The sequence below is a fragment of the Arthrobotrys flagrans genome (assembly GCF_004000055.1).
Source record: "Arthrobotrys flagrans strain CBS H-5679 chromosome Unknown unitig_0, whole genome shotgun sequence".
NCBI lineage: Eukaryota > Fungi > Ascomycota > Orbiliomycetes > Orbiliales > Orbiliaceae > Arthrobotrys > Arthrobotrys flagrans.
The window spans coordinates 7682613-7702588 of NW_027137550.1; the positions used below are offsets into that span (position 1 = coordinate 7682613).

General features: G+C 48.1%; 6 protein-coding genes across 6 annotated transcripts; 4 read left to right on the forward strand and 2 right to left on the reverse strand.

Annotated features, from left to right (window-relative positions):
- Positions 1–355: 355 nt before the first annotated feature.
- Positions 356–3425, forward strand: DFL_005262 (uncharacterized protein; the record flags this gene model as incomplete). Its single annotated transcript, XM_067634494.1, has 4 exons — positions 356–534; positions 647–2195; positions 2490–2651; positions 2736–3425. The coding sequence occupies 4 exons, from the start codon at positions 356–358 to the stop codon at positions 3423–3425; spliced, it is 2580 nt and encodes an 859-aa protein (XP_067492557.1).
- A 1793-nt stretch (positions 3426–5218) lies between these two features.
- On the forward strand, positions 5219–6191 carry DFL_005263 (uncharacterized protein; the record flags this gene model as incomplete). The annotated part of the gene is made up of 2 exons (XM_067634495.1): positions 5219–5530; positions 5592–6191. 2 exons carry the CDS (start codon positions 5219–5221, stop codon positions 6189–6191), a joined length of 912 nt encoding a protein of 303 aa, XP_067492558.1.
- A 281-nt stretch (positions 6192–6472) lies between these two features.
- Positions 6473–7283, forward strand: DFL_005264 (uncharacterized protein; the record flags this gene model as incomplete). The annotated part of the gene is made up of 2 exons (XM_067634496.1): positions 6473–6729; positions 6803–7283. The coding sequence occupies 2 exons, from the start codon at positions 6473–6475 to the stop codon at positions 7281–7283; spliced, it is 738 nt and encodes a 245-aa protein (XP_067492559.1).
- Positions 7284–11634: 4351 nt separating this feature from the next.
- Positions 11635–14529, forward strand: DFL_005265 (uncharacterized protein; the record flags this gene model as incomplete). Its single annotated transcript, XM_067634497.1, has 2 exons — positions 11635–14097; positions 14164–14529. The coding sequence occupies 2 exons, from the start codon at positions 11635–11637 to the stop codon at positions 14527–14529; spliced, it is 2829 nt and encodes a 942-aa protein (XP_067492560.1).
- Positions 14530–15592: 1063 nt separating this feature from the next.
- Positions 15593–17788, reverse strand: DFL_005266 (uncharacterized protein; the record flags this gene model as incomplete). The annotated part of the gene is made up of 8 exons (XM_067634498.1): positions 15593–15745; positions 15819–16413; positions 16480–16917; positions 16982–17267; positions 17325–17393; positions 17473–17597; positions 17672–17724; positions 17777–17788. The coding sequence occupies 8 exons, from the start codon at positions 17786–17788 to the stop codon at positions 15593–15595; spliced, it is 1731 nt and encodes a 576-aa protein (XP_067492561.1).
- Positions 17789–18237: 449 nt separating this feature from the next.
- On the reverse strand, positions 18238–19061 carry DFL_005267 (uncharacterized protein; the record flags this gene model as incomplete). Its single annotated transcript, XM_067634499.1, has 3 exons — positions 18238–18659; positions 18732–18854; positions 18923–19061. 3 exons carry the CDS (start codon positions 19059–19061, stop codon positions 18238–18240), a joined length of 684 nt encoding a protein of 227 aa, XP_067492562.1.
- Positions 19062–19976: the final 915 nt, after the last annotated feature.

Below are 19976 nucleotides of genomic sequence, written 5' to 3' on the forward strand. Positions count from 1 at the left end.
GGAGACCGAGGGGAACAAAGAGCGAGACGCGGAGAGAGGGACAAAGAGCGAGGCAGAAAAAGGAAGAAACGAAATGCAGATGCCTTCTAGCTGCTTGTCTCCTGCCTCTAACAGTCCCATAGCCGAATTATATCAATTATTTTCTCTTCTTTAATTCTCTTCCCCAGATTTATATCGCTTTTACTCTGCTGTCCTACTATATTCAAAACTTCTTCTACGACCGCTACGACTGCTTACTTACCGGGGAGAGCATCATAGCATGCTCTATCGGTGCTGCACACACGACTGACGGGGGATGCCCAGCAGCTAGCCAGAACAGCAGTCTCTTAATCTCTCAATCTCAAACTCCATCATCATGGCGTCGGTAGCTTCTCCTCCCTCAGCGAGGAACATCATCAACAACAACAACAACACAAACACCAGCCCCCTGATCTCTCCTCCCTCCGCCAGAATAGCCTCCAATGCGAACGAAGACCCCAGGACGCTGGGAGAGCAGGAAATCGGCTTGATCTCGAGAATACAAGAGGACCAAGAGTATGCACTTTTCTAGAAAAAAATTTAGCGGTAGCCGACGGAATGTTGTTGCGGTGGTGGCAGTGGTATCGGCCGGCGGTTGCTAACAATTCGCAATTTCTTTTAATCCTAGAAACACATACAACGGCGATGGGAACTTATTCGCTGCTGCTGCAGATGACGAGCACTGGAATGAGTCTGGAAATGGAGGATACAAGTTGGAAAGCGATGCCACCGGCGTCCATGGCAATCCCAACCCATCATCCTCCTTTGACGCTCGACCGCCCTACAATACCTTCGACGGCACCCCCAACGGCGCCGACGAGGACCAGTTTGGAACCTGGGACCCACAGCATCCACTCACCGCTCTATTCAATCCTCCGGAACCGGATCCTGTCCAAAGGAGCTTTACCGCGCCGGCCACCAGCTTTCCCCTCACCCTCCAGGAACGACGGTTGGCTCTTCGAAACTCTCATATGCGAGCGACTCCCATGGTCAGTTCGATAAAACACGATGACATCAAGGGGCTAAGTCGGGCTGCGAATGCTCTCAGGAACAAACATTTCACCACCTCCGGGGGTCGGTCCAATACCGTTTCCTCAAGGCTGTCCGATCGTACGGCCTCGGACGACGATGCCGTCCATCAGTCCTCAAACCGAAGAGGGTCCAGTAATTTTGGAAGTCTGCCGTCGATACACGCCTCCCTCCGACATCGTAAAACGCCGTCGGTCGAGCAGTCCGGGTACATCGAACATTTGGAAAAGCAGATTAGCGACCTTAACGCGAAATTACGGTCCTATACCGACCCTACCTCGGATAAATCACATGCCGCCATAGTCCAACGGTTAAACGCCAAAGTTCGCAGCCTAGAGAATCAGGTGAATGAATGGGAAGCCCTTTTTGACGAACGGATACGTGAAACCGAACGAATTAACTCTCGTGAAAGGAGTTCCAATAATTCTCAGATCAAACTACTTAAGGAGCAGGTGGAGACTCTCACCCAAACCGTTGCCAACTTGGAAGACGATTTGGATTTCGAGAAGAAACAAAACACCGCTCTCACTCTGGCAGTGAGCGATAAGAAGGCTTTGGCTAGGGACAATGCCCAACTCGCTCAAGCACTTACTAACGCACTAGGTGAAATAGCAGAGTTGGAAGCACAAACTCAGGAGAGAGAGGATAATATGATGTATGGTGGTGGTAGTATCAGCGGCAGCCAGAAAGCAATGACACTCGGACAGCTCATGATTGACGTCACACCGAAACCAAGATCCTTAGAAACATTCGCAGATCTCAACATGCCATCCGGAATCGCAATGGAGAAGCAGCACTCGCCTTTCTCGCCAACGGATGCCGCATGGCAAACCCTCAGCCCCACGACTTCCGACGCTAGCACCCAGGATATGCCGATAAGACACCGAAAGATGAGAAAGTTCCCGTCCGGCATATCGGCACCGAAACAACTTATCCTATCACCATCATCATCCCGTCGCTCGTCGGTCGAATTCGCTCGTGGCCACTCCAGGAACGCTAGCAGCTCCTGGGGAAGCCCACGACCCGAAAGAATGGGCGGTGGACGCAACTCCTTGTTCGAGGAACTGGAGAAGATGCATGAGGATGGTATGGTGGCAGCGATCCATGACGAAACCCTATCCGTTATCGGCTCTCAGGCCCCCGCAGAAGTAAGTGAAGCAGAGCCAGAACATCACCGTGGAAACTCCACGTCCCCCACCAATACCGAAACGAGCGACTCCGAGGACTCCCCGCAGTCCAGATCGTTTCCTACCTCCTCCTCCTCCCCTGCCTCCTCCTCCTCCTCTCAACCATCTTCCGCAAAGTCGTCAAGACTCGGAAGCGTCGGTTACGTCCTGTTCTCCCCTCTGCGAGTCACTTCTGCAGTCATTTCTTCCATCGGACGCGGCGTTCTTTCCCCTCGTTCAACGCTTAGAAGCATGCGCCAACGCGCCATGGAGCAGCTCATAGAAGTTTCCGAACTCGAAGAAAGTTTCGGTTCCGATATCTTATTCGGCGATCAATACGATGAACATCTCCGCACCGGCGGTGAAAAGCTTATGCAGTCGCCTGATCTGCAGTCGAGCGGATCCATGCGATCCGGTCATTCGGTCGACTTTAGAGATGTAAGTATAGCCTCTTCTATCACACCGCCATCTTGGATTTCACCGTGCTAACAGCTTTCCCCTTATGGGCTTTTCCCATGTTAGAATATGGAATCTATTACTACTGCCATGACGCCACCACATAAGACCAACGGAACTTTGCACAGACGCAACCGAAGGAGGGCGTCCCAGCACACACAAGGCCCTATCGCCAGTGACGAAGAAGTTCAAGTAGTCTTCTCGGGCAGCAAATCGAGACATCATCATGACGCCGACCCTATCACGCCTTGCAAGATTCGAAGAAAATCATCAAAGCCAGACAAGCCAATCCTTCCAGTAAAACCACAACAGAACGCCCGCGAACGTTTACAACGCCGACGGACGAGCTCTGCTTCTCACGGACTAGGTATTGGCGATACTAGATACCCACCACCATACACACAATACCCGGATATCGCATCTGGGGTCAAAGACGACGGATGGAGAACCGAAAACTCGCAAGGAGAAATCAGTAGTTCCAGCGATGACGAGCGTCCCGGACTTTGGATATCACAAGACCAACTTCGAACGCTACGGCAGGACCTGGACCGTGGAGGGTTATTGAAAGCAATGGGCATCTCCAACGAGAATAACATGGTACTATGGACAAAATTGTTCATCGGGTTCATGGCCACGATGTTTGTGGCTTTAAGAGACGGACCTAGTGTTGCGTTGGAAAGAGTTGATGGGACGAAAAGTCAGGCTACTACGCCTGTGAAGAGGAGAGATGTGAGAAGAGATCTGGATGAGGATTGACTAGATCTGGCATTTGAATAATATACAAGCGCATATACAACGGCATGCATAGCATAGCACGGAGCGTGGAAGATGAATAAGGGTGCATTGTTGGCTTTTGGAAAGGGCATTAAGCATTTTTTTTTGGAGTTGAATTGAACTCCTCTTTTTTTTGGATTTGGTTTGGCGGTGTATAGTATTACCGACGATGGGGCGATTCAACAGTGGCCTTGGGATTACAGTGCTCGGAACAGCATATTTTTTCATTTGTTTAGTTTACTTTACAGACGTCTTTCCTTTGGGGCATCGCTTATCTTTTCATTTGTTTAAGACTTTTTTCTTTAACTCTTTTACATACACTATGGGACAATTGGCTATATTATTCAGCCCAGCATCGCAATCGGTTTGGCTCTTCTTTTTGTTTGGCGGGGAGGAAGGAAGGGGTGGAAAATTTTAATGTGTAACGATATGTTTACGAGTTTTCTTTGTATATTTGTTTCCGAACTTTGGAACTTGAAATTATTTGTTCCTCTTTTTTTCAAAGTGTATATTGAATTGTTTTTTTATCCCTGTGTATAGATTAGACCACATAGTCATTTCTTTTGAGGGTTTATAGAACATACAAGACTAGCTATGGAGTCCTCTACTTCGTTTCGGTGTTAACACATGTTTATGATCTATAGCTAGGATGAGGTGCTACCCCTTTTACCATTAAGGTAAAATTGAGATCCCGGGATTAATCCGTCGGACCACCCGAAGTTGGGGGATTGCAGATGCAGGTGCAGAATGCCCATGTTCCATATACAGACGTGCACATGCCAGAAGCCAGAAGCCGCCTTCGCATGGGATCATCGTGGTCACAAGGATTTTTGGGTGGATTTCCGTTTTTGGATGGGGAAGCGGACGTCCGCAACAGGGTCAACGCATTTTTGGGTGTGGGATCGGGTTGTGTGATTTCAACAGTCTGGGTGTGTGTATACGGTAGCTGTTGCGGGGAGTTTTTTTTTTTTTGGATTTTCACGGTCACTTGGATTACGGAGAGACACGTATCGAGATGGAAGGTATTTGACCGCGAGGAAATGAGACTGGAATTGATGGTGGAGATGGTAGCGGTAGTTGAAGGAGGCATATGGAGAGATTATATTGAAATACCGGCTGATTTAATGAGGCTGGTTTATTTTTTGCATTGAGCTTAAAGCTTCCAAAGTTGTAGCGTAGAGATAGAGAATAACGGACCGCCTTATGCCCATAGTCATGACATCATCATAAGATTGACTGCTGAGCATTGTCCGTGTGTAGCCATTGTAGAGGTGTTGCCTCAACTCAGCTCTCTTCCTTTCTATCACCTCCCTTGACGGGTTTTTCTTTAGCTAAGGTACGTTAGAGCTGTCCGGATTTGTCTCTTCCATCGGCTTCGACCCCTTTGTGTTTTATTTGTTTTTTCTCGAATCTTGTTTTCTTCGTCAGCATCTCATCATTGCCATCATCGTTGATGCATCAGCATCATCACCCCTATCATCATCAACTTTGTCATGAAAGTCTTCTTGCCAACACAAGAAGGGTCCCGAGACTACCTTGTTATCTTATTTCACCGTTACGAAGGACCTTAATATCTACGGGTCGCGTTCCCGGCCCTCGACAGATACGGGATCTCCGGGGGAGAACCACGGCCACTGGTCCACCACCCCCTAGCCCGCGAACAAATCACGTCGTTCCTCCTGAACGACGATGATTCCCAACTGTTGTTCCTAACCCGTCTAATCCGGAGCATAGAATGGGAACTCCTTTTATGCAATTACCATACCGCCACAGCAATGATGGAGAACCTGACCGTTCGGATCCCGGTTCTCATTAACTCGCCTAGTTATCATTACCTCTGGGCTAGGACGTTGAGTCAGCAGGGGTATATCGAACGAGCGGCGTGGCATAGGAGGAAGGTACTTGAGTGCTTTTTTAGGGTATACCCAGGATTGGTTGGGGCTTTCGGAGGAGTCGACGGTGTTGAAGTTGGTGGTGGAGTTGAAGGAGATGAGGATGTGCCGTCGAAGGAGTTTTCGAGCAAGTTGACGCGGGCGTATGAGGGGTATGTTAGTATGAGGCATCCGAGGGATCTTACTTTCTTCCTTGTAAGTTTTACATTCTTTCTTTGAAGTCCGGGGTACGGTCCCAACGGAGGGTGCTCTGAAGTGTGGCCTCTTCCAAACGTATTCGGATTACCGGTTTCACATCCAAGGAGAAGGCGTCCGTCCCGACATCCTCTACGACCAAAACACCCATGCAATCGCCGTCGTGGGCTACCACGTCCAACACGGCAACTTCCTCGGCTGCCACCAACTCTACCGATGGATTCTCAAGAACCTGTCAACCCAATTCGCCCTAGAAACCGTAGTGCAACAGCTCAAGCACATTTTCTCCACGCATACGCCAGACGTCGTCCTTGTCGAAAAGTTAATGGCAGAGGTGTACTTCGCCACCGCCACAAACGTTCTTTGTGTGGGAATTTCAACCGGACGGATTACACGATATGTGATCGATCATGTCTGGGATCTGTACAAAGAAGCGGTGATGCATGCTTATCGCGCTGGTGATGAGTTGCTCATCACCGACCTCAACTGGGCGGTTTTCATCCCGGACTGCAATATCGATATCGACGGGAGGGTGGTGCGACGGAGAAAGCAAAAACAAGAATTTATCTGGGAGAATTACGAAATCATGCCCAACGACTTTATCGAATCCTGTGAGTTCTTCGCTACCAGGAACGACGCTGCGAGGATTAAATTGATATGACCCTGCTTCAACCCCTCGGTCTACCGCCCCCCCTTTTTTTTTTTTGAAATGGCCGAAGGTAGTACTGCGAGAGTATTAGATAGCCTTGGAGGGCTTTATTTGGGTCTTACAGTACTGGTCAGCCTCGTATCATCGGTTTGCCGATTCCTCGGGCTTTGGATAAATGTGTTGACAAGGTTGTATTTCCTCTCCTACCCTTTGCTTTTTCCACCTACCCTTGCCCATCCCTCCCCGAACCATTTCGCGAAAATCCTCATTCATTCTTCAAAAAAACCACCAGCATGGAAGGCCTCCGCAACGACGGTCGACGATGGAACGAACTCCGCCGCATCAATTGCCAGCTCTCAACGAGCAGCACCAACGCCGACGGTAGCTCCTACATCGAACAAGGCTTCACCAAAGTCCTATGTAACGTCACGGGCCCTGCCGAACCTTCCAGTCGGCAGAAGGTTAAGCAGGATAGTGCGACTGTCAGTTGTGAGGTATATTTTGCGGCGTTCAGCGGGACGGATAGGATCAAGAGGGGGAGGAACGATAAGTGTGTTTTTTTGCCATCTATTTATTATATGCTTGGTTTTGGATTGTGGGCTGATGGGATGGATGGTGTTCAGAAAAGTACAGGAGCTGCAGACAGCAATACAAAAGACCTTCTCATCCGTAATCCTAACCCACCTCTTCTCCCGCTCCGAAATCACAATCTCAATCCACATCCTCTCTCAAGACGGCGGCACCCTGGCAGCTTGCATAAACGCTGCGACCCTCGCACTCATAGACGCTGGAATCCCGCTGAAAGACTACGTCTGCGCCTGCACCTCTGGCCAATCAACCAGTATATTCGATTCCGACGGTGCGAGCCCGGATCCGTGGTTAGACGTGAATTATCTCGAGGAAAGCGATATTCCGAGTTTGACAGTGGCGACGGTGGGGGATTCGGAGAAGATTGTGGCGTTGACGATGGAGAATAAGGTTAGGATTGAGGCGTTGGAGGGGATGATTGCGGTGGGGATCAGTGGGTGTGCGAAGGTTAGAGGGATTATGGATAAGGAGGTTAGGAGGCATGGGAAGATGAAGTTGGAGGCGCAGGGGGAGTAGGATGCGCATGGTGAGGGTGGTTACACAGATTTGTGAGATGCAGATATGGCGATTGCCTTTGGGATCATGCGATCAGGTCGTTGGCGCTCGATGATGCGTCTGGCTGTGAATGGATACGGAACAAGGCAAACCAGGGAAGATGGGAACACGGTATGCTTCTGACGACATCATGGGATCTTCGTGGTTCCAATATTATACTATCCGGTCATGGGAAGCGCACGAATCGATAGATTTTTTTCGCAGAAATCAATGCATTTACTAGCGTATGTTACGCTATGGGTTGAATCCAGCAACTGGGCTTTCCAGAATGATTAGATTCGAAACTAAAACCGTCCCCTTATGCGTACATGTATGTACTAACCAATCGATAGACCTAGTCGATGTCTCTGGTTTATTTAACCTACCAAATACCAAAATATGTAAGCTACAAAACATCGTCGCAAAAAAAAAAAAGTCGCAGCTTCCCAAGCCAGGAATGTTTGCATGGCCCAGGCAAGGGTGGTACCCACCGAAAAGAAGCTTCCACGCGGGTTTCTAGAACGCCCTGGCGTTTCGGTTTCGGGTTTTCTCCACCGTCCGTCTGAACTTTTTTTTCTGGCCGCAGGCAAAGCAGGTTGCCAGATTTAGGTGTCTTTTTCCGAGGGTGAGCTATTTTCGTGCTTTCTGCCAGGAGCTTAGCTACCAAGCGAGTCTGCATGGCCGGCTGCGCTGCTCGGATTGATAGAGATGACTGCTGAGCTAAGGAGATGCGGTTATGGGGCGTATTATAGTATGTAAGCACGTACGTTAGATGGTGGAGGAACAGGACGTTTGAAAAAGCGTCAGACGATGGTCACCAGACCATATTTTCGACGCCCTCTCGCGGTCTCAGCGAGAGATAAACCCACCCGCGCCGGCCCCAACAAAGGTAGAGAATGGGTAAAATAGCCGGGCAATTTAAAAACCTCTTTTCGCAGAGGAATTCACGCTTGTTCCCTCCGGGTCTCCTCTTTTGTCTTTGGTTCATTCACCCTTAGTTAAGTCCGAAGCTCTGGTTTGGTTTGCATTCTTTACGCCCGAGTATGCGATCCATGGAGTTGATCTCCAATTATGTAAATCATCCGAAACGAAACTTTTTTTTTGGACCAGATGAACTATTGTTCTCGTCCGAAGGTATTGTCCCTGCTCTTGCCCCACCCTCGACTTCATATCATCGAACTGCATCCAAGCTGCTGGGTATAAAGTTTACAGCTACCTAGCTTCGACTGCTATTGCCTCGTTATTGTAAGTATCCTTTTTTTTTGCACTTGGCGGGGGGGATGGGTTCGGTATTGGCGGTGACCAGCCGTGGAATGTTATATGCGATCCTGCGCACACCTTCGTCAACGTTAAGCTGCCGGCGGCTGCTGCAGCAAGAAGATTTTCGTTCGGTGTTTGTGTCGTATATCTGTAAGGATATCCATTATATTCCGGTGTTTTGAGGAGACTTTGTGTATTCGATCCAACCCTCCCGAAGCTTTCATAAAGAACTTTAATTTTTATTTTTCTCATGTTATATATAAAAAAGATGAGGGCTCTCGAGAGATACCTAGCTCATGCAAAGGTTCTCGCACGATCATTCCCAACACGGAAAGCCCACACGCTGTATTCTTCACACGTTGCTGATACAAGAAGCAACGAGCTCGCGGGTATGAGTTTAACCCAGGCCCGAGTTAGCTTCGATAGCCCTGCGCCGGGTGTACCAACAGGTTTACTCTCCCCATCCTGTCAGGTCAGATCCTTTGCTTCAACCGAAGGAAGGGACGAACCGGCTGTGGCCGCCCCAATTAAGCGTATCTTGGGTTCGCTTTGGGGTCGGCTCGACGGGTCTTATCCTGTTCTTTTGCTGTTGTATGTTGGCCTTTTTCCCTCCGAAACATGTTTTAACATACTTTTGTTACTTTTTTCCCGAGGTTTTTTCTGTACCTGACTGGATTAACCCTCGCACCGACATTACCCACCCACCTATGTAGTTAGCTGCTTTGTTCCTGGTCGTTCGTTTGCATGTCGGTCTGTGCGAGAGTTCGTCTGTGGGTTTAGTTTTTTCTCTGCAGGTGCTCTTTGCATGCCTAGTTCGTGCTTTTTGATCTTATTATCCAGAATTTATGGTGCTGGTGATTGCTGGATATAGGTGTCCACCCCTCGCTGCACACCGCACGCACCGCACGTCCATTGGTACTGGTACTTTACATGTTAAACGCCTGATAGTTCCCAGACGCCCGTCTCTTGTTTTAAATTGATTTATTTTTATTTTTACTTTTTCCCACACATACATGCTCCGTTACATTTCTTTTCCAGTGTGCGATCCTGGGCAAAGAAAGAAAAGACAAAGCAATCCGGTTGACTCGTTTCTTCGGATTAACTATCTTTCCTCTGAGGGTGACTTTTTTTAACATCCGACGCCTGATGGGACTTTTTTTTGTTTCTTAGCTGTTGATTTCGAATTTCTTGCGGGCTCGCCAACTATCACTCAACCTTTGACATAAGAGTATACAACTGATATCGCGCGCATCGTCGTTACAGATTAGATCTATTTCTATCAGTCGAAGAAGAAGTCGAAGAAAAGTAGGAACAAGCGGATATCTTTGCCTCCACATTGCATCCAGGTCCAGCTCTCTGAAACGTATCAGACCCCCTTTCAAAAATATCGTGCTCCTTATCGCAACCATTCCGTCATTAAAACGCTAAAATCCACGAGAGCGGCCCCGGGTCTCTAAATTAAGATACACGGATTTTACAATATTAACCACCAAGAAGCTTGCCAAACGTCTGGGGAAAGCCCCCAATTGCAATCTCGAAAAAAAAAGGTACCAGAAAGGGAAAAGATTAGGGAAGCATCAGTATCGTGAGGTATAGCACGCTACTTTTTTTTTTGTGACGGCGGGCGCACGACACCAGAAAGGTGGTAACTTTTTCTCGTCTATCGGCAGGCGGCTTCTCCTTCTCTTCTTTCTCTCCACCCAAGTTCCTCTTTTTATTTTTCCGGTCGAACCTTAAGCTACTACTTGATGGTCAGCCTCTCTTTCACTCGCTCTTTTCACTCTTCTCGATAAAATCTCACGGGAAAGGAAGTGCGAAAATCCTTTCAATTGCATAATATTTGTCCAGTCCGGTCCGGTACAAAGGGTGCTGTGCTGTACTTACAATCTCATCTCAAGGAACAAGCTAGGCAGTCGAAACCCCCAGTTTGCCTCGATTCGTCAGCCCAAGCTCTCGTCTCCTGGGGTTCACCTCGTCCCACATCCTTCTAGAAAGTCGCTTCGAAGAAAGTAAAACACCCACCGGATAAAATTACATTGCATTGCAAGTTGCGGTACATCCCACAACATAACATACTGCTCTAGCTTGGATATCCCCCAACAATTCTGCATAAAAAAGGGAAACCGAAGCCTCTTGTTAATTTCAGTCTGTACGGGACCTTCGAGACATTCATAATCATTCACCCGTCACCGGTACCATCCATTCATATCCCGGAGCTTGCAGTCGTACTAGTTTTAGCTCCATTCGAAAAATTGGACGGACCGGGGTGTTTTCATACATATCCTCACGAGGCCTACCAGTTTTGGACCCGGTGCTTTTGCTTGAATTCAAATTTCTGAAATCTTCGCGGAACGATACCAGTTATAAAGATTTCAAAATCGGGAACAAAATGCGACTGGATTAGGAATTAACTTGTTCAAGAAGTCCTCTCTCTTTTATTTTTATTTTTATTTTTATTTTTCTCGTGTTCGAATAATAATAATCCGCCTTTCTCGTTCGGACCATTTCAGTTTCATTGCTTTGGTTCTTTCACATATCCGCCACTCTCTATCCTGAGAGAGCTCTGTCCACCACCATATTTACACACCACATCTACTGCTGCTGACTACACGCCAATCCATTCACTTGCGTTATCGCCATCACCGTCAGACACGGGCACTATCCTACCCTTCCGAGCCTCTCGAACTCGCCTGTATAACTTTCCTTCCCACCCCCCAATTTTTTTCGTCGTCAGGTGGTTAGTTCTGACCGATTTAAGGTTCACGTTGTCCAGCTCCAATCCAACCTCGTCGTTACCGCCCCAAACCTCGATATCCAGCACACCCTCCTTCCCAGTCCCTCACCGCAGCCCGTCCGGTGTTCTTTTTCCCCACAAAAGAACACCGCTCCCCACAACCCCCCTCCTTCCCCCACCACCAACCACCAATCACCCAACGTTTCTCAAATAACAGCAACCGTGGAGACCGTACAAGCAGCAGTACGTAGACCTCGAGACGCCCGTCGCCACACCTACAACTCCCACCCGTACAAAGCCAAAACCAAGCGGAAAGTCTCAAAGTCTCCAACCGCAGTCATGAGGCGGCGAGGTGCTCCCGTAGCACCGACCGCCGGGTCTAGTCCGCTCAGTATACTGCACACCTTTGACCAGGAAATGAACCCTGCACGACCCGTCCGGCCGTCACCGTTAACAACACATCAATCGGGTATGCCGTTGGATCTGCTGGAACGACTGAGGTCGTTTCCTCTGTTCCAGACAGCGCCGGAGGAGTTCTTGGCGGCCATAGCGGCTTCCATCAGACCTCAGCAGCATGCTCCGAGGGATTATATCCTAACCGAGGGTGATGAAGCTAAAGCAATGTACTGGCTGGTGAGGGGTGCTGTGGCCGTAACCTCGAGGGATGGAGAGAGTACATACTTTGAGCTGAAACCCGGTGCGTTCTTTGGTGAGATCGGTATTCTTATGGATATTCCGAGGACGGCGACAATTATCGCCAGGACTAGATGTCTTCTAGTGGTTCTTACTAAGGACGCCTTACGAAGAGAGCTACCCAAGTTCCCGGATGTTGAGAAGTCGATCAGGGAGGAAGCTATGGAGAGATTGGCAATCCTAGAGAAGAAGAAGAGGGAAGGTGTGGGGAAATCGAAGGTTCCCGGAGCTATTGGGCTTGCGCATACTGGTGGTGGCGAGCAGTCCATACCCATCGGGTCATCTATGCTGGCTGCGGAGGGTGGAACCTCGTCATTTGTGATTTCAGCTGGAGCACAGAGAAACACCACTACGGAATCGGTATTGGCCACGGGAGAATTGAACATTCGACAGGTACTTAAGGAGCTACCGCTGTTCGCGAACCTTCCGGCCGAGATACTGCATTTCCTTGGAATGAATGCTACCCCGATGTCTTACCCACCGTTTACCCCGATTGTCCTCCAAAACTCTCCCGGAACCGAGATCTTCTTTATAATACAGGGAGAAGTCGAGGTTGTCGACCACAGCGCCGAAATCTCGTCGGCTGGGAACCACACGCCGTTCTTTTCACCGGAGAGCGGGAGGGTAGTAGCTAAATTACGGAAGGGAGACCATTTTGGTGAAGTTGCCGGTCTCGGGTTGACCACGAAACGTATGGCAACCGTTAGAACCATTAACTCCGTTGAATGCCTTGTTATCGAGGGTAATGTGTTAGAAGAGCTCTGGAGAAGATGGAATACAGAAATGAAGCGTGAGGTCGAGGCCACAGCCAGGAGAAGATTGTCGACTGCGGATTCGGTTGATACTGATAAGATGGAAGTTGACCCACTTTCAGTTGGAGACAGCGGACACTCGACGCCGACGTACTCGATCTCTCGGATGGATCTAGCAGATGCCTCTGCGAAACTTGCGACACATTTGAAGGATCCTTCTCACGCCGATTCCCCGCTGAAACAATCGCTCGCCCCTCCTATTTCTGAGCAGCCGGAGATGACTTTCCCTGGTATCAATGTTATCGAGCCGTTGGATCCCGATCCGTTCCTGCCTGCGGACTTTGATGCTATGCGGGCGAAGAGCAGAAGAGGGTCGCTGGCTCCGCCACCTCCCGCACCTACCGTGCCCACCAGTGGAGAAGCAGACACCGAACGACCTATATCACCGTCCCCGAACAAATCCAAGCACCCTACCACTCCCCCGGAACACTATTCGAGCGCCAAGCGAGCTCGAATCGTTCAGCGAAGAACGACGCAGTTCAACAAGGGAGCACTCAAAGACGGCATCTTACTCAAGATATTCGAGTATATGGAACTTCATGAGTTAATGCGATTGCGACAAGTCTCGACGCATTGGTCCAAACTTCTGAATACAAACCAAGATATTCTTCGAGTACTTGACTTGAAACCCTATAACCGCCTAGTCACCGACGAAATCCTAATCAACGTCATCGTTCCATTCGTTGGATCTCGCCCGGAAATTGTCGATATCAGCAATTGCTACCACATCACCGACGAAGGCTTTACTGTGTTAGCTAACGTCTGCGCTCCTAATGCCAAAATCTGGAAAATGAAGAGCGTTTGGGATATCACCGGCCAAGCAATTCTCGAAATGTCAAACAAAGCAAAGGGACTCGAAGAAATCGACCTCAGCAATTGTCGTAAAGTCAGCGACACCCTCCTTGCCAGAGTCACAGGTTGGGTGGTTCCCGAAATGCACCCCATGTACGCACAAATGCAATTCCAAGGTGACCCGGCAAAAGCAAAGCAGCACGAACTTCTCTACCCGCCTCCAGGGACCGTCATCGGTTGTGCAAAGTTGAAGAATATGACTCTTTCATACTGCAAACATGTGACCGATCGGACGATGTCACATTTGGCTGTTCATGCTGCGGCGCGTTTGGAGAAAGTCGATTTGACACGATGTACGACGATTACGGATCAGGGGTTCCAGCATTGGAGTATTACGCGCTTTCCGAATTTGACGCATCTGTGTCTTGCGGATTGTACGTATTTGACCGATAGCGCTATTGTGTTTTTGACGAATGCGGCGAAGGGGTTGAAGGTTCTTGATTTGGTAAGATTTTGCGCTCACAAATTTTGAAGCCTAAAGATAATAGATTGCTAATTACCTTGAATACAGTCGTTCTGCTGCGCCCTCTCCGACACTGCAACCGAAGTTCTATCTTTAGGTTGCCAATCCCTCACCTCTCTCAAACTCTCCTTCTGCGGTTCAGCAGTCAGCGACTCCTCATTACGAGCGATAAGTCTACACCTCCTCGAACTTCGCGAGTTATCCGTCCGTGGATGCGTCAGAGTCACCGGAGTCGGCGTCGAAGCTGTTGTGGAAGGATGTACGAAGCTGGAAAGTTTTGATGTGAGTCAGTGTAAGAATCTTACGAGGTGGCTGGAAGGCGGTGGGGTTGAGAGGTGTAGGAAGATGTGGAGGAGGAATATTAGGTTTGATACCGTTGCGAGGAATACGGAGGCCGGGAATAGGATGCGGTGAGTTTGTTAAAGGAGCTACTTCTCCGAGCAAGTAGTTTGTTTTGGTTTTTTTTTATATATTATGGATGGGAGGTTGACTGGCGGCGTCGTGGGTACATATACCACTATTTTATATTCCTTTCACCCCTATCGTTTAGGTGCGAGTCCGGTTCATTTATCCTTCTCTGTATTTATTTACTTCCCTTTTTTTTATATTCGTCCCCTCCCCTTGTTTACTATACGTTGAGACTATTTTCGGCGATAGGGTTGTGTATGTCTTCCTCCCTTTTCGTTATATCTTATACCTGTGATGGCATCTGCGTCCAGCTTTTTTGGTCCTGTTCAGTTCTCTTATGATTTCTATCAAGGTTTTTCATGTTTTCTCATGTTTCTTTTATCTAACGTAGCTTTCTCTTTTATGGAATTTAAATCTACCCTGTAGATACGTCAATTTCTTTTTTCTTTTCTTTTCTTTCTTTTTCTTTTCTTTCTTAAATTTTCCTTTTGTCAAGCTTGAACATTAATATCTCATGCATTCGTGTTTTATGGAAAGCATGTTTTTATATATTCTGTTATAGAAGGGTGGGTGTATCGGGCGGTATATGAATTGGATATTGGAAATTGTACGGAATTCGAAAGGTTATAATTGATATCGAAGACCCTTTTGATCTGTAAGTCTTATTTGTGATGTAGGGATATGGGATATTATGATGATTTTTCTGAATTTTTTTTTTGTATTTCATATTTTGGTGCGCTAACAGTAAGCTCGCCTGACTATGCTAAAAGTGAAAGAAGAGATGAAAACAAGTAAAAAAAAAAAAGAATGCAAGAGAGGAGGGGGTGTCCTCGCACATATTCTTGCTTTCTTCTTACCACCCTGATTACTGACGTTGATATTCATAAAAAAAAAAGAAGAAAGAATTTCATCATATCTTCATCCTCTTCCCCTCCTTTCAAATTTCAGCGCAGTTGGATTTTTTGCATCATATTTCATATCACATTATGTATCTTTCTTTTTTTTTTCTCCCTCCATAAAACGCATGTCCCCAATCGAAGGCTTTTGATTTTCCATCTGCCGTCGAAATCTACCTACCCAACCTTATAACACCGGCAGCAATCAATTTCTGGATCTTTGTTCTGACTGTTGGGTTTCTCATGTGTTCTTGCAAAGCCATCGGGTCGTTCTTTGCTTGGTTTAGGATGGTTTGCATGATTGGGTCGGAGATGATGGAGACGATCTATCGAAACAACATATGTTAGTCTTAAGCTATTTTTCAAATTTGATGAAGGAAAGGTACGTGGGGGGTATACCTCAGGGTCCCTCTGAATTCTCTCCCTAGCCTGTTCTTCCGTCTCATTTTCATGGGTAGTGTACATGATCCCCATAGTCTTCTGACTCAGCTCCTCAATCTCCCTGGTATGCTTCAACTCCTTATCCGCCTCCGTAGCAGCAGCCAAAGCATCAAGAACCTTATTATACTCCTTCAACCCAAAGTAACCCTGAGCGAGTCTAATATGAGCCCTCATAAACCCGGGATCTAATTCAATGGCCTTCCTGCAATCATCGATCGAACTAGGAAAGCTCATGAGTTTCTGTAACGCAGCAGCACGGTTAGTATAACCCCTCGCATCGTTCGGCGCACGTTTGATCATTTCCGTATACGCCTCGACCGCGCCGGGCCAATCTGCATTTTTGAATTTTTCGTTGCCTTCGAGGCGGGCTTCTTCGGCTTTTTCGGGGGAGATGTAGGCTTCTTTTTCGGTTTGGAGTTTTAGCTTTTCGGCGGTGCGGAGTTTGGTGAGGATTTCCGGGGTGCGGTGTTCGGTTAGGGAACGTTGGTAGTAGTCTATGGATTTGGGGAGGTCGTTGAGTTTTTGGTAGGCGGTGCCGATGCGGCCGTAGGCTCTTTACATTATGGAATTTAGTTTAGTATCCTTTGTGGGATATGGTGTTTCAGGGGGGTTGACGTACTTTGCGATCAACTTAAAGTCCGCGTAGACCTCTCGTCCCTCGGTGATAGCCTTCTCACACTCAGCGATACAGCCTTCATAATCTCCTGCCTCGAATTTAGCAGCAGCCAAGTTGTTAAGGTATGTGATGTCCTTATGAAGTTCCCAGGCTTTATTGTAATGTTCGATAGCTACCGGGAAGTTTCGTTTCTTGTAGGCATCGTTTCCTAGGGCCTTTTCTTTGTCGGCTGCTTCTTTTGCTTCGCGTTTGGCGATCGCTTCTAGGTCTTCGGGTTCCGGGGTGGGTTCTTTTTGTGGTGGTGGAGGGGTTTTGGCGCGGGGTGGTGGTGGGGCTGAGTCGTACATTGGGGTGTCTTCTTCGGCGGAGGCGCCAGGTCTTTGGTCTGAGATTCCGAGGATTGCGGCGAGGATTGTCATCATTTGGGGGTCGCCGAGGACGCTGTGATGTATTATTATTAATATCTATCTATATATGTAAGTTGCAAAGGAGGGGGGGTAACTACCTCTGGAAATCAGCAGGATTCTGCTTCAACCTCTGCAACTTGGCAAGAACCTCAGGATCCTGAACAAGATCTCTAGTCTTTGGGTTCGCAGAAAGCTTTGGAATGAGCATTGGATCGCTAAAGAGCGAATCGAGACCCATTCCACCCGGACCGCCGGGTGGACCGCGAACACCATCACGTTCTTGTTCTCGACGGATGGCTTCGTGGACGGAGTTTAGACCTTGCTTGGCGGTGGCATTGTTGGCATCGAGTTTTAGGGCTTCCTCGTAGGCGTCGATGGCTCCGACTGGAAAGATATGTCAGTTTGGGTTGGATGGGGGGGAGGGTTGAGGGATGTAAGTACTTAGATCGCCGGTGCCGTGGAGGGCGGCACCTTTTCGGGACCAGCCTTTGCTCCAATCTGGTTTGATTTCTGGATAACGAATTGTTAGTACAAGTAATACAAGGTAGTCGGTATGGATAGAGAATGAATATAGAGATTGATATCGTACCGGTACACTTCGTAGCATCCTTGAGGGCTTCGTCAAAGTTCTTTAAGGAGGCATGAGAACCGGAACGGTTGGAATAGAGAACGTGGTTTGCAGGATCGATTTCGATGGCTTGTGAGAATAAATCACTGGATAGCCTTTTTGTTAGAATCGTTTATATTGATATTGATATTGATATTTGGTGGTGATAGTGATAACGTACATAGCTTTGGGGAAGTCCTTAGCCGAGAAGGCGGCGTTGCCTTGTGCTTTCAACTGCGATAACTGTTAGCGATAGCCACCAAAGCGATACCGAAATGATACATACAGCGTCAGCCATGATGGCAGTATGATTATGACGGTGGTGAGGTTGTTTTGGTAGGTTGGAGGGAAAGGAGAAGGAGGAAAGACGGGAGATGGATGAGGTTGATGGGGTTCGCGTGGGTAGTTATAAAATGGATCGCGGGGATGCTTTGGTGGGGCGTCTTCGTTTGTTCGGCAGGATCAAATTTGCTGTTGGACAGTTTGCGCCCCACGTTGGACCAGAGATGTCTAGAAGATTCGATCCACAACGCCACTTTCTTATTTGAATTTTCTATAGAGATATAATTACATTGAAGAAGATTATATTAAAGGGTACTAACGGAGATACTAAAAATGGGGGAACGACAGAAGTAATACAGTATAAGCAGTACCGTGCGGTGGGGAAACTACGCTAAAAGGACGGATATCAATATTTGATATCCAAACCATCACTATCAACATGATTATCCTCGTCGTGGTGGTCGATTACAACTCCGCCTTGGGCTCCTCGGCCGGCTTAGGATCCTCAGCCTGGCTCGAATCCTCCGCAGCAGGATACCCCTCCGGAAGCTTGAAAGTCCTCACATAGTGCAAAGGACATTCGTATCCACCCGGGTTGTTCTCCAGGTACCTCTGATGATACTTTTCCGCATCCCACCAGTCCGATGCACCGATAATCACAGTTGAGATTTTATTCCCCCACCAATTCTGATTCGCCATCCTTGTTACATCCTCTGCAATTCTCTTCTGCTCGTCTGAGTGATAGAAAATGGCGGAGCGGTATTGAGTACCTACGTCGCCACCTTGGCGGTTGAGGGTCGTCGGGTCGTGGATGCGGTATAGGAACTCGATGAGAGTTCGGTAGCTGACCTTTGAGGGGTCGAAGGTTATTTGGAGGGCTTCGGCATCTATTTTTTTATACAAATATGAATATTAGACTATGTTGCAATTGATCGATAAGAGGTATGAAAAGAACTTACGGCCGGTGCCACCGCCGCAGACTTTGGCGTAGCTGGGATTGGACTTGTCGCCACCAGTATAACCGACCCGAGCGTCAATCAGACCCTGATCCTTGAAGTGCTTTCGATAGATGTGTTCAACCCCTGCACATCTGTTAGCAAATAATTCCCTTCTCACAAAATAAATATATCAACAAAAGGTATATACCGACCCCAGAAGCAGCCGGCTGCGACGGTAGCTAGCTCTGTGTTTGCTGGGAGCGCAGAACTCGAGCCACCACCGGTACTAGTAACGCCGATGCTGCTTGAGCTCGCGAAGTGGCGGGCGATACGGTTAATGAAAGATGACATTCTGTGGTGTTCTGCTGACGGTTCTCACGATCGAGATGGCAACGTCAAAGTCGGATATATGTACGATTGGAATTAAACACGCCGGTGTCTTGTCTCCAGACGTTATGGATATTATGGTGATGGTGATGGTGATGATGATGTAATAGTAACGAAGGAGGAAGGGGAATGAAAATTCGGGGGGATCTGTGCTGGTATATTTATATTCATGAGGCTTCTTGTTCGCCAATGACGTGCGGTATTATACAGACAGACTATATCACCAGAAGATGCGCTATGATACTTGGAAATATCCGGATGACAAAGAACCCGGGCAACATCTAAGTCTAGATTACAATGTCATAGGATACGACTCAACGGCGCAGTTGCATTGAAACTGGAAATACAACCATCTTGTCTTCAACTCGAGTAGCGAAATGGCACTGCCCTGTTGCATACATCATGGCCTTGAAAACCTCGGCCGGGCCGCATATATAGTAGCTGTGCACGCGCACTGTGGGTCCTGGCATCGCCGTCTATGCCATATCGAAAGACGCCTCGAAGGAAGTATTTGAATTAGATCAAATTTGTTCATTGGCCGCATCGCGTCACCGTCCTTGTCATAATATCATTTTTGGGCATGTGGCCAAGCATGCCCAGCTCTGGTCGAGCGAGCTTAATCGTGCACTCCCAGCCGTCATCAAATAAGCACCTTCCTCTGCAGACGGCTAGTATCACAACGATAAACAAGACAATGCGGCGGGGAATCCGCCCGCAGTCTACGAGGCTATGTTAGCTTGAGTATTTGTAAGCCATATACCTAGGTATATTGCATGCATCTTGCATCTTGCATCATCTCTAATATAAAATTTAAACGTGTGTTTTGTGTCTGACTTCGCAACACGGCCTCCAACACAAGGACGGGGCGGCTGGACATTG